A 13616-nucleotide genomic window follows, 5' to 3' on the forward strand; every position below is an offset into this window, starting at 1 on the left:
GAGGCGACGCAGGGGTCGGGTGCAAAGCGTGTCGGGTTGCAGCCAGGAGGGGGGCCCTGTCAGACCGCTCCCCGGCTACCGAGACTGGATTTTAAATTTAAAAGAGAAATAATTAATACGGTGGTCCCTCGCTATAACGCCGTTCACTTTTCGCGGCCTCGATGTTTCACAGATTGTTTTTGTACAAGAATGCGAAATGCGTCCACCTTGTCAAATTTACATAAATCTTTGATCCCAGCAGTGTGACTCTGAAGTGCTGTATGTTTGTAAGTTTATCCCCAACAAACACAACGTTTTACACCGTCAAAGGCACCTGTGGGTTGGTTTCATTCTATAATACTGGACTTATTTTTCTACGAAGGTTTGAACTGTGAGTTTAAACAAGAGAGAAAAGTGTGAAAATGTTCATGCCTGTCTTAGAAAAGTGTATAAAGCATGTAGTGAGGGGTTTTACAGCCTTAAAACATCTATAATAATTGTAAAAAATAAAGTAGGCTACTTCGCGGATTTCACCTATCACAGGTTTTTTTTTCCACCCATTTGTTAACTTTCCTATTTAAGTTTTAATTTTATTAATTTATCATTTAGTTTTACACTCATTTCTGTATTTTTACAAAATAAAAACAGTTTAAAAATCATATCTATCTAATAGACTCCAATTTGTACATGTAAATGGAGAGTCCTCTTCACACACTAAGGTCAATTATGGTGTTCCACAGGGTTCAGTGCTAGGACCAATTCTGTTTACATTATACATGCTTCCCTTAGGCAGCATCATTAGAAGACATAGCATAAATTTTCACTGCTATGCAGATGACACGCAGCTCTATCTATCCATGAAGCCAGGTAACACACACCAATTAGTTAAACTGCAGGAATGTCTTAAAGACATAAAGACCTGGATGGCCGCTAACTTTCTGCTTCTTAATTCAGATCAAACTGAGGTTATTGTACTCGGCCCTGAAAATCTTAGAAATATGGTATCTAAGCAGATTCTTACTCTGGATGGCATTACCCTGGCCTCCAGTAACATGAACCTGTCTCTGGCTTCTTCCTATTAAAAGGGAGTTCTTCCTCCCCACTGTAACCAAGTGCTGCTCTCGGGGATCGTCTGATGTTGGGGTCTTCTCTTTACCATTGTGGGGTCTTTAAAATAAATAAAAAGCTTCAGACCAATGTTGTTGTGAAGCAATGACAGATAAATAAAATTTAACTGAAAAATAAATAACAGAAAGATTGGATAAAAAGAAATAAAGGTAAATAAACATTTGCATTAAGTGTGTACAACAGAATTCCTAATATACTATTTACTAATGTAATATTTTAAATATTAGGAGCATTAAACAGCATTTTAAGTGTAATAATGAAAGGATGTGTGTTCATATCCTCACACTGGAAAAAATAAAGTCAGTAAAGGTAAAGCTCCTCCTGGGAGAGTCGACCCTCTCAGCTCAGCGTCACAGACCTTTATTGTAAATCACTGCGACAGACGAGCATCGATCAGCGGGGGCACTTACTAAACGCCGATTGGTTTGAGGTGATGCAGGCGGAGACGGCGGCGCGGCGGGGTTAAAGCGAGTCTCTGACGGCCGTTTCGTGTTTCTGACAAGAACAAACAGTCTCGGCTTCCTCATCACTTTTTCTGGATCCAGTTCAGGCTGTTAGCAAAATTTAATATGCTGACTAATGACAGGCGAGGCGGAGCAGCGATCTGTCACAGCAGGGCGAGCAGAGAGGGAGGGAGCCGGGGTTGGAAAGGGTGAATACGTTAACACGGAATAAATGTTCAGTTTGTCTTTCGGAGACTTTACTCTGGGAAAAGAATAAAAGCTCAATAAATCACCGAACGTCTGGGAGCAAATAGACGGCTCACTTTTTCCACCTTTGCATCCAAATTGAGCTTTTCCCTCCCATATTTATGCTCCTCTGGGACACCTTTCTACCCACTCACACACCTGCAGTGGTTTGATCATCAGTATCATTAATGCACCTGTACAGGTGTGAGGACTGGGGGCGCAGACCGACTTCAGGTGTTTTTGATGGCTGAACTTGAACAAAGGCAAAAAAGTAGTTGGTGGATGTTGAAATATGGAAATGATCACGTATCCATCTAATGATGTGAGAAACATCTGAGCAGCTGACCGTCTTCATCCAATCATCGTCAGGCTCGGCAGGTGTGTTGGTCGCCGTCTTTGACACCTCGCCGTCTTTGACACCTCGCCGTCTTCCTCACGTGTCTGACGCACGATGATGTAATGGGTTTAATGGCGTAGCTGTCGACTCCGAGCACAGAAGTGAGGTTTTTAATGCTGCGTTCACCGTCCAGCCAAACGGAGGCGATCAGTCTGTGCAGCGTCGCGTACGTCCTGACGGCATGCAGAGGCTGCGAAGATGACATTTGGTAGCATCATGTGACACCAGGAAGCCGATGTGTTTGGTATTCAGAGTACATCGATCATACTGGAAAAATACCAGTCCATCCGTGGACTGTGGGACCTCCTATGATGACAGAACGTGTTCGTCTGAAGAGCTCTTAGATTTGAATCTTGAGCCTCATAAAACTGAAATATGCATCATTGGAGGTAAAACCCTGAAACATTTTTAAAATCACTACCAATCAAATTTCTTTAAAGGGAAAATCAGCTGATCGTTTAAACTAATTTAAATGTTTATATTTCTATAATTATTATAAACTACAAACACAATCAGGCATTATTGGGACACACTGGAGGGAAATGAGTCCTTCCTGGTGGTTTTTAAACGTCGGGCGGTAAAGTCGCTGTCCACATACTTTTGGTTTTTGGATTGTCTCCTTAAATTAGTGCTGCACGAAACACCTGCATTGCACCTTTCCTCCTCCCTAACCTCCCCCCTCTCCCCCACACGCTGTCATTTTCTCTGCTGATGGCTCACGCTCGTGTCTCCCGCCTCCACCCGTAGACAATCTGGTCGCCGGCCTCACAGCCTAATGATGATGATGATGATGATGATGGCGGAGGGAAAGTTTCACGTTCTTAATTGCAGTTATCAGCTCGCTGATTAGTGCTGCATAAAACACCTGCATTGCACCTGTTTTTCCCCCAAAACCTCTTCCTGCCGCTCGCTCCCTTTGTCTCCCAGCCTCACTCTGACTCCGCTCACTTTATCTGCCTGTCCCAAACAGGAGCCCCAGCTCCTTCAAAATAAAAGCTTTTCTCTAGAAAACCCTTGACTTGTGTGCTACACCTTTATTTTCTGGATTATTTAAGCAAACGTGCATCAAGATAGCGGACCGCTCATCCTACAGAGAAAATAAGTCCCTGAAATGCTCAATACAAACTGCAGCTGTGTGTTTGTGAATAAATGAAGAGTCTGAGAGTGACCTGGCTGAGAGGCAACAATGTTGTGGCAACATCCAGAGCAACCACACCAACAACCAGGACAACTTTTACAGTCGACTCGAACTCCCGCACTAACGAGCTCCAACAGTTTCAGCTCCGACTCTGGGAAAAATATCGTGAGAGTGAAGCTGCACAGATGATCATTTTTTTAGATAAGAAAGAAAATGTATATAGAAACCAGCCAATGGGAGAGTCTGTAGGCAAACAGAGAGCTTTCCCTGGAAACTTGATTGTTAGCATAACTAGCAGGGGTGTTGGATTAGTGTGGCGAGCAGTATGAGCCAAGTCAAAATTAAAGTCTCCAACGATCTCGGGATGCCGACTGCGTTACAGAAGCTTCGTTTGGGCCGAGCTTGGATTCATGGACACTTTACGTCAGTCCACATCTGAAGTGGAAACGCTTTCAGCAGAAAACCCGCCCACAGGAATGTGAGGCCTCGATCACCAGGCCTACAGACAAGGACCCCGGAGACACCAGTTGGCGAGTGTTTGCAGACAAGTTGGCGTCTCCGTGCAAACTGCAGGCGACAGCATCAAAGCTAACACAGGGAGGTTTCTGGTGCAGCCTTCTGTTCATTCTGTTCATCATTTTCCCTAGCAACTAGTGGTTGTTGGGAGGTTGCAAACCAGTCTCTGTCACTGTCAGGGTTTGGTGTGCTTCAGCCACCTGCTGAACACACACATTTTTAGACCCAAGAAGTTATTTATCACGTGCAGTCATACACCTGAAGGCTGGTGAGCCGGTCAGCATGCAGAGGAAACACTGTGGTGGAAGTCGACGGGGCTAGCAGGTTAGCAGCAACTTGTATTGGAAATAACAGCGAGGACATTACAGATTGATTATAGATTATAGATTATAGATTTCTTCCAGAACGATTAACGTTCACGCCGGTGTAGATGTTAATTCACATGTGAAAAAGAAGAAAAGGTTTCTACAGTTTCTTTAGAGCAAAGCTGTCGTCTGCACGTCTGCTGTGGAGGTTAAACAAACCTGGACGCTGCAGCTAATTGAAACGCTTCATCTATTTGCAGCGCTCCAGCAAAGGTCAGCTCTTTCCGGACGTTTTGGCACCAAATGTTCGGATCTGTCTGTGAAAGTTCACTGCAGCTGTAAGTTAATCCACTGTCTGCAGTGATTTAGCTGAACTCTGAAATCTTACTGTGAAACGCTGCTCTGGCTTCAGCTTCGGGCCTCTCACCTCTCTGCCCATTAGCTGCAACGCAAGAGTCACTGGGTATTAATGTAAGAGTGTGTGTGTGTGTGTGTGTGTGTGTGTGCACGCTCTGTGGGGGAAAAGGTCGCTATTTAAAAGACATTAAAATGCTGAAAGATGAATAGTGTAGGACATTTTTACGCACTGCAGGGCCCTCGCTGCACACACACCAACACAAGGTCGGGCGAGTGTGTGTGTGTGTGTGTGTGTGTGTGTGTGTGTGTGTGTGTGTGTGTTACAGTGATGTGGATTAGGAGTTCTCAGCCATAAGGTACCAACCTCCCACTGCTGCCTTTACACACACACACACACACACACACACACACACACACACACACACACTTGTACTTCCTAAAAAATGAGATGTCAACAGCAGGCACTGCAGACTCGAAGGTGCACGCCAAGGACAGCTGTGTGTGTGTGTGTGTGTGTGTGTGTGTGTGTGACTCTGCCATCAGTCACCAGCCTTCAGCACCACAGAGAGGATGACCTTTGCTCCTGTTTCTCTGCTTTTGTTACTTTTTCCTTCTTATTTTCCGGTTTTCATTTTTTTTCCTGCAGTTTTTGTTTTTCCATCGTTGGTTTCTGATCCTATATTTACTTTACGATAAGTACTTTACTGCTGACTCTAAGCCTCTGAGGTGTAGAGGCTCTATAGTCCCTCTGGGCCACGCAGTGCAGGTGACTCGCTGATAGTAACTCCATAGACTGTAAATAAAAGATGTAGCCCATTGGTTAGTGGCTCCTGAGTGTTTTGAAAAGGCCGTGATGAGTGAGGGGCAGATATGACTGATTTCACTCCAATGGGACCAAATTTAAAAAAGGAACTTGGCTTTGGATTCACAAAGATAAACTGATAGCTGTGAATATGAACTCATCATGAGGTCATAAAGTTAGGGCTATTTTTCCATGCAAGTTTGTACATTCGCCCCCTGCTGGCCAGTAAATGCAATGCAGGTTTGAAGCACTTCTGCCTCAGCGTCACCTGCATCAGTTCCATGTAACAGAGTCTGTGGGAGCAGCACAGCGGTGCAGTGGTTAGCACTGTTCTCTGGGCTGTAGGTGTGAACCTGTCCAGGTGTAACCTCACCTCAACCATGTGATCGCTGTGATAGACTCCAGCGCCCTGAATCGGATAGGCAGTTAAAGATGAATGAACAGTGAATAGGAACTGCCCACTTACTGGTTTACACTTTTAGCACAATGCTAACATGATGCATTAGCCAGCTAGCAGTTAGCATAACAATAACTGGACTACAACCACAGCAATAAGCAGCAGGATGCTGGTTGCTTGATGTATTTTGTGCATTTCATGATAAGTGATGTGCAGTTAAAAGCACCTGTTGCACTATTAATATTTAAAATTTTAATATTATATAAGGAGCTACTAAACTCAGAGTGGACTGCAGCTCCTGGTGCCAGCTAGCTTAGAAACCCGACTAAAGCTCAGAGCTAGCATCACAGTAAGAGGCTTTAATGCTAAAATGGCATATCAATAATGGCATAGTAATTCTTTGATAGTCTCTAGCTGTGGTAAATACAGATCTGCTCCACCAGCAAATACCCTCAAATATTTGTTATATCACAAATGAACCAAAGTAACACAAGCATCGAGTTCATCGAACCTCCTGGTCCCTCACAACCAAACAGCTTGTTAATCACTCTTAACCTGGGATATCAATAAAGCCAGTCACCCCAGCCGCCACTGATGTTTGCTTAATCACAGGGTGTACCAGCAGCACTCTGAGCAGGAGGAGGAAATTTAGCCAATAGCACCATAATGACCTGTGCAAAAAGAGCCAGCAGTTACTGACCCTCCTTCTCTCATTGGGACATAAAAAGATGAACCACTGCACTTATTTCCTGGGTTAAAGGGCAACTGCGTTGTAATCCAATCAAACTTGGATGATGTGGATGGGTTTTCTTACTTTGGGTGTGTAAAATTGTCCACGAGAGACACTTTCTCCACCAGGTCTCCTCCAATGGAGCGCACCAGCTCGTAGAAGTCGTTCTCCGTGAAGCTCTCTCTGCCTGCCTCGCTCTCTTTGTCATCCGGCAGCCAGAAGGAGATGTCGTTATGGAGAGGTGGGTACTTACTGAGCGGCTGAAAAACAAATGTATAAAATAACACTGACTGACAGCTCAACTTAAAAATGTTCACTGTAAGCAATGGTGGAAATATTAACTGATAAATTCTCTTTATAAAAAAGTCCCTGAAAAACAGAGCTAGGCACACGATTGGTTCATCGTGTCGATAGGTAGTTGGTTGCTTAGGTAAGTAACTGATTAGCCATGGAGGTAAGTAGGTAGGTGGTTGAATGAGCATCCAGGTAGCTGGGCACTTGATTGGTTCATTAAATACTGGTTAGTTATCTAGGCAGGCAATTATTTAGTCGTATAGGTGAGTAATTGATTACCCCAAACAGGAAGGTAGAGAACTGGTTGATTGCATAGGCTGGTAATCACATGATTGGTTAGTCATGTACATAGGTGGGTGGGAAAGCAATTAGTTGGTTGCGTAGTAAAGCAAAGGAAAGGAATTGGTTGTTTAGATTGGTAGTTAATTAATTACTTAATTAGTTAGCCATACAAGTATGTAGCTAGGTAGTTGGTTAAGTGTCTACGTGGGTGGGTACTTAACTGGTTAGTTATCAAAGTAAGTAAGCAGGCAAGGAATTGGTTGGTTGTGTAGTTAAGTGATGAGCCATGCTGGCAGGTACACAGATTGGTTGGTTGCATAGGTGGTAGATGAATGTAGGTGAGTCCTTAATTGACAGGCACGCAGTTGGTTGTTGGCACAGGTAGACTGGCAGGTATGTAACTGGTTAGCCATGCTAGCAGAGAGGCTGGCTGGCAGGCTGGTTGTGTAAGCAGTTAGGAGGGTGGATGGGTAGCTAGGTCGTAGGGAGCTGTTTGCTCAGCATTAATATATCTTAACTAAATAATGCAATGATAATTAATGTACCCACTTACTAGTTGCAAACTATATGATGGATTATATTTGTAATAGTTTTATGTTTAATTGATTCAGTGCTAATGTGGCATAACGCTGTTGTTTTTCTGCTGGTTCGCTGTGGTTTTAGTTTTGTAACGTCTTCATCTGGATTCATTTATTATGTGCAGACGCGTGGCTGAGGTTATCTGTGGCTGATGTTTAGGCCCTGAAGAATAGTTTAATTTCACAATAACACATTATGAGTTATTAATGATCCTCAAAGATGTTGAAATTTTACTTTGTGCTCCACATTGACTAGTTTTGCGTACATGTACATTTATGGGATATTTGGACTGGAGACTCATTAGAATTTCAAAGGAAACCAAGCATAAACACAAAGATGTAAGGACTGAAGGGGTAATCAGCACATCAGCTGCAGAGATTGAGAGATGAGGTGAATAAAAATGAGCTGAAAGTGCAGATTCAAGCAACAAAAAAGAACTCAAGAATAACAGAAGAAGAAATGTGACAGAAAGTGGAGAAGAGAAACAGCCCGACTGTAGGAAGACAGAGGAGAAAGTGCAACAGCGAGTAAAACACAAAGACAATAACACATTAAAACTTTATCGAGACGACAGAATAAATGTGATGTTTTATGCAGCGACAGACTGAAGGAGAGATTCCTATCATCTGTCACTTGTTTAATATGCTCAGAATAACTTACACAGAGTGAGAGAAGCGGGCGAAGCTGCTGTTATTCCTGCTCCTCAGTGATATTTTCTTAATTTTCTCTCCATCTTAATGCTGTTCATTCATTGAGACACATCAATCTGCGTGACACTGTTTTTTCCATCTTTGAAACAAAAGTCAGAACAAAACAAGGAAAGGCGAAATATGCCAACTTAATGTTATTTAGTTATCTTCTCTTAGCTCAATTCAAAGGTGGAGGTAAAGAACAGCAAGGTGATCAGTTGGTTGGTTTGTTTGATACGTTATCAAAGACTAGTTTACTTTAGGTAACTGCAGGAGGAAGGCAGGTGGTTCAGTGATGGATCAGTTAGCTGCTGTTTGGTTTTTTTGTCAGTGAAGGCTTGTCATTGGTTGGACAGTCAGTTGGTGGTTGGTAGATTTCTGGTTGGTTACCCAGGATGAAAGGTATCACCAGTTAGCTGTAAGTTGTTGGTTTAGGCAGTGGTTGGTTAGTTGCCGACACATGTAGGTGATTAGTTAGACAAAAAAGTCAATTAGTGGTTAGTTTGTTGGTTGGCTGGTTTGCAAGGTAGATGGCTGGTTGCAAAGGAACAGACAACAACTGGTTAGCTGTGTAGGTAGACAGGCAGGTAGGTAAATGGTTGGTTACACAGGCAGGCAACTGCTTGGTTAGGTAACTAGGAAGGTAGGTAGATGAAGGGTTGGCTGGTTAGCAAGAAAGGGGCCTATTGGGCAGTTAGTTGGCAGGTAAAAGTTGGTTGGTTTGCTGGGTATACAGGTTTGAGAAAAAGATCAACTGGTGATTAACGTGTTAGTGACGTGTTAAAGTAGGTGGTTGGCTGGTTAGATAGGTTAGTTGTTTGGGTTGCTGGTTGGGCAAGCAGAGAAGTAACTGATTGGCTGATTTGCTAAGTGTTAGTTAATTATAAATGAACTGGAAACCTAACTTTATTTATTCATCTATTTGTAAAGTAGTAACATTTATTTATTAAGTGCTTTTCGTAGACAGGCAGTCACAAAGCGCTGCACACGAAGGTTAAAATAAACCATTCATAAATATTTGAGTAAAGGACAGAAGTAAAACTGGCAGGCACACAGAGAAGAACGAGTCTCATTTCATATTTTTATACTCAGTCGAGCGTCAGTGAAAGACTTTGGCACAGCAGGTGGTAGGTGAGGAGAGAGGAGTATCCACATATTTCTGACCATACTGTGCAGACGTATGGAGGGAGGTGAGCCGTCTGTCTACACTATAATAGTTTAGTGGCACTGCACAGCTCCCTGAAGCCATTTGTGTGTGTGCGTATACAAACATACACACCGACGCCCAAGCAGTCTATTTCCTGTTAGGCCCTGGGCGGTCACAGTTCATTACCTGTGAATGTGGGGGCCAGCAAAGGCTTTAGGGGGGAGAGGTGGAGAGCCTCGGCCCAGGAGAGGTGAACTGACCCTGGGCAGGAGATGAGCCATGCTCCCCTGGCCCCTCTGGAGAAACAGAGTTCATCAATAAAACTTACAGGACTGTGAGGAGGACAGCAGGGTCGCTCCTCACTCCCTCACTCCTCACGTCTTCAACTTATTGATTATGTGTTTATTGTAATTTGTCAGATACAGTTAAACCTTTATTGAATGCACTCACTGTGGGCTGTTTCAAATGCATTTGCTATTTACAATTTATTTCCTCCCGTTTCCTTCAGTTTGTTCAGATCAAAAGAAAATGAATTAAGATTATAAATAAAGTTTGGGAAAAGATACCAGCCGACTCATTCAGAGGACGACATAAACTCAGTTTAAGAGTAAAATTTTGTTGATTCTGTCACAAAAGCACAAAAAAGTAGTGGGCCAGATAAGTTCTGAAAGTACCGTGCACGTGATTTCAGCCATCACTTGTACTTTGGAAGGCGGTAGTTCAGGAATCAACTGGTTGTTTGGTTTGTTTGCTAGTTTGGCGGTTGTTGGATAAAGAGGTCAGTTGGTCTTTCGTTGCATGTTTCATTGGTGCTAAAAGTAGAAGATTGGTCCGCCCGCTAGAAAGAAAGGTCATCAGGGTCAGGTGGTAGGAAGGTAAGGTTAAACAGGGACGTGATTGGGCTGCCAGGTACGTGACGATAGGTTGTACTTTGGGAGGCAGCGGTTCTTCTCATCAAATGTTTGATTGGTTTGTTGGGTATTAAGGTAAGTTGGTAGACTTCCTTGCTCGGTAGGTGGTTGTTGGATAATGAAGTTAGTTGGTCATCAGCTGCTCTTTTTCATTGTTGGTGAAGGGATGGGATTGGTTGAAAGAAAGATTGTGTAGGTCAGCTGGTAGTTAGGTGGGGTAGATACAGATATTAGCTGTACATTGGAGGGAGGTGGTTCTCTGCTCGGTTGAGTTTTTTGGTTTGTTGGTTGGATTTTAAAGAAGTTGGGTGACTTCTTTGCTAGCTAGGCAAGTGGTTTGATTGGACAGCGGTGATTGGCTGCTTTTCATTGTTAATGAAGGTTTAGCATTGGTTGGCTGAGTGAGTTGAACACTTGTTGTGAAATGGTTCATGTCGTTGTTTTCACAAACCACCCTTCCAGCGTCTCCTCTCTCTCTTTCCTCGTCTCTTCTTCATTCTTACTAAAGTATCTTTGGACACTTTGTTTCTTGCATTTAATCGTTGCTCCTCCACTTTCCCCTCTCAAACTTTGGTGCCTCTTTAGTCATTGAAATGTTCCTTTGTTGCCTGTTTTCCTGACACACTTTAATCTGTTTTCCCTCTTTTTCCTTTTTCCCCACTTTATTTCTTTTATTTATTTCAAGCATTTCTTTTTTTAATCACTTCCTCAAACTCGCTTCAGTATATTTTTTTCCATTAAAGCTGTGTTTTGTCTCTCATTTTTCCTCACTAATGTCACTCCCTACTTTCTCTCACCTTACGTTTCACTCAATCCTTTTATTTTTTTTACATCTAAAAATCTTTTATTCAAATAACGGCATTTAGTCAGATTCTGCATCTATTCTTATCCTCTTCTTTCCTCTGTCCTACCTCTCGCCTCATTTATTCCTCATTCCCTGCTTCCTCCCTCTATCCGTTTTCTGCCTCATCCGCCCCCACCATCCCTCCTCTTCATCTTCCTCCTCTCTTTTCTCCTCTTTGCCCTCCAACAGTCAGTTGAAATGTTCTTCATTAGTGAAGACGAGAGTCGACAAAAAGCACCTTTAGTGGGGACGGAGTAACCGCTGTGTGAACCTGCACACACCCCACAGTGTGTGTGTGTGTGTGTGTGTGTGTGTGTGTGTGATGATGGTGGTGGGGTCAGTGGAAGTGACTGGTGCCGGCTGATGTGAGCCCCCACTGTCAAAATGTTTTATGCAAGAACACACACACACACACACACACACACACACACACACACACACACACACACACACACACACAGGGAGCGAGGGTGTGGAGTGTGGTTACAGGTAGGTGGGCTGCTGCTTTGTCATTGGCTGGTAGGAAGTATGTGTGACTCTCGATCACCACGGCCCACAAATAAGAAACAATCTGTTTGCAGCTTTTTTAAACGGTGGCTGTGTAACAAGGAGAATGTTGTTAACGGCAAATTAATTTCTGCATTTGTGAATTAATTCACAACGGTAGCAGATTGTTTTTATTACGAGAGACTCGGGCTTGTTATTGCATCTGAAGGTAAACTAACCGAGCGAGCAGTTATTACAGGTTAGTGATGAACACACAAACACAGACACGGTGATGTATCTGAAGAGAGACATGACTGAACACTCAGTGAAGCAGAGACACAATAAGACTGCACGGACGGTAAACAGGAAGCAGAGGAGGACAAAGGAAATGAAACGAATGGAAGAAGGGAAATGAGGAGAGAAGAGAAGAGGGAAGAAAAGATAAGGTGACGAAAGCAAAATAATGGGACTGAAACAAAAGGAAACAAGATCAAACTAAGGGCAAGGGGAGGAACTTTCATTACTGAATGAAAGGAAACAAGAAGTGAAAGGAAAGGACAAAGGAGAGGAAGGGAAGTAAACAGAAGAGGAAAGAAAAGAAGACAAGGATGGAGAAGAAAGAGAATACAAAACAGACTTTAGCTCTTTCATTCTGCAGTCGGTACATTCATCCGTCTTTGGGATGGGATCGTGTTTGTTTGTGAAAATCTGCTTCCACTCAGGTGTGATGTTTGTGTCTACCTGGAAGCAGATGGGTTGGTGGATGTCCTGAACTCTGAACTGTTTGAGGAATCGCTCGTCCTGACTCCAGAACAGCCGGATATCCGGGATGCTGTAGAGGACCATCGCCAGCCTCTCCAGGCCCAGACCGAACGCCCAGCCCAGCTTGTCCTCCGCCCCCGCTGCACAAACACAGAACACAGGAAACAGCCGTCAACAGACAAGCTAACGAATCACTTTAGTCAGTCAGGCAGAGGAAGTGCTCTGTGGAAAATACATACAAAATAAAAGCATCACACTTCTCAGTCTAGCACCTCGCTTTCATCTGACCTGAATGAATGAGTGCTGATGAACAGCGCTACAATAAAACAGTTTAAGACCAACAAAGAAGCACTTGGTGGAGCATTTCACCAAAAACCCAAACAGACCAGCAGCTCTCGGGTTGTCTGGGGTAAAATCTACTGGTTTTATCAAAGCAGTCTTACAGCTTTGAATATAGGATGGCAAAAATATTCCAGCCACTGTCAGCCCAACAGCACATGTTTAAGAACTGACGAAGACGTAAGGTTCACCATCAAATAAGCAAAGGACCCTCACTGATCACTTATAGTCTAAATATGCATCCAATCACCCGAAGCCTTCAGTCTGTGAAACTCTAAACTCGCAACGAAACACAAACCTAGAATTATTCATTTCTATTCTAGTCCTTCTTTATAATAATGTGTCAAACACATCTGACCTCGTCCAAAGAGAGGCCATGCTGACCCCATCTACATCACCTTTAGGTAAAACATGGACTACCGATGAACCACCACACCATCCTAAATCAAACACGACGCAGCGGGTCTGTCATCAGAGTCTGAGAGGACAAAGGAGGAAGCAGAGCGTCTGAGCACGTCTCGCTCAATTTACAGGAAGAACAGATCTCAGCACCGAGGGTATTTTTAGAAACGGGGACATTTTGACCAGTCAAAACGATCTGTGAGGCTTAAAAACCTCAAAGATTTGACAGCTCGAATCATAATAGCAAATTTTATCCAATTATCAGAAATTGTAAAAGTATACCATAAAACCCAGGATGTCTCATTGTTCCTTCTAATCCACATATTTATGCTGAAAGTTGGGTTAGCTTCTTCTTTAGGACTTCCTTTGGCCTCAGTGGAGACTGGTTGGTGACCCCAGGCGGTTGGCCGAAATCATTCATAAAGAGGGGACCGCACCAAAAA

General features: G+C 43.4%; 1 protein-coding gene across 6 annotated transcripts in view; it reads right to left on the minus strand.

Annotated features, from left to right (window-relative positions):
- Window positions 1-13616, minus strand: part of fars2 (phenylalanyl-tRNA synthetase 2, mitochondrial) — a 127212-nt gene that overhangs the window by 31337 nt on the left and 82259 nt on the right. For all 6 annotated transcript variants that reach the window (XM_039617460.1, XM_031759481.2, XM_039617459.1 and 3 more), the window contains exons 8-9: window positions 12412-12572; window positions 6523-6698 (exon numbers count right to left, since the gene is read on the minus strand). In XM_039617460.1, the coding sequence (XP_039473394.1) occupies window positions 6523-6698; window positions 12412-12572 (337 nt within the window). The remainder of the gene's footprint in view (window positions 1-6522; window positions 6699-12411; window positions 12573-13616) is intronic.

The sequence above is a fragment of the Oreochromis aureus genome, linkage group 9, assembly GCF_013358895.1.
Source record: "Oreochromis aureus strain Israel breed Guangdong linkage group 9, ZZ_aureus, whole genome shotgun sequence".
NCBI lineage: Eukaryota > Metazoa > Chordata > Actinopteri > Cichliformes > Cichlidae > Oreochromis > Oreochromis aureus.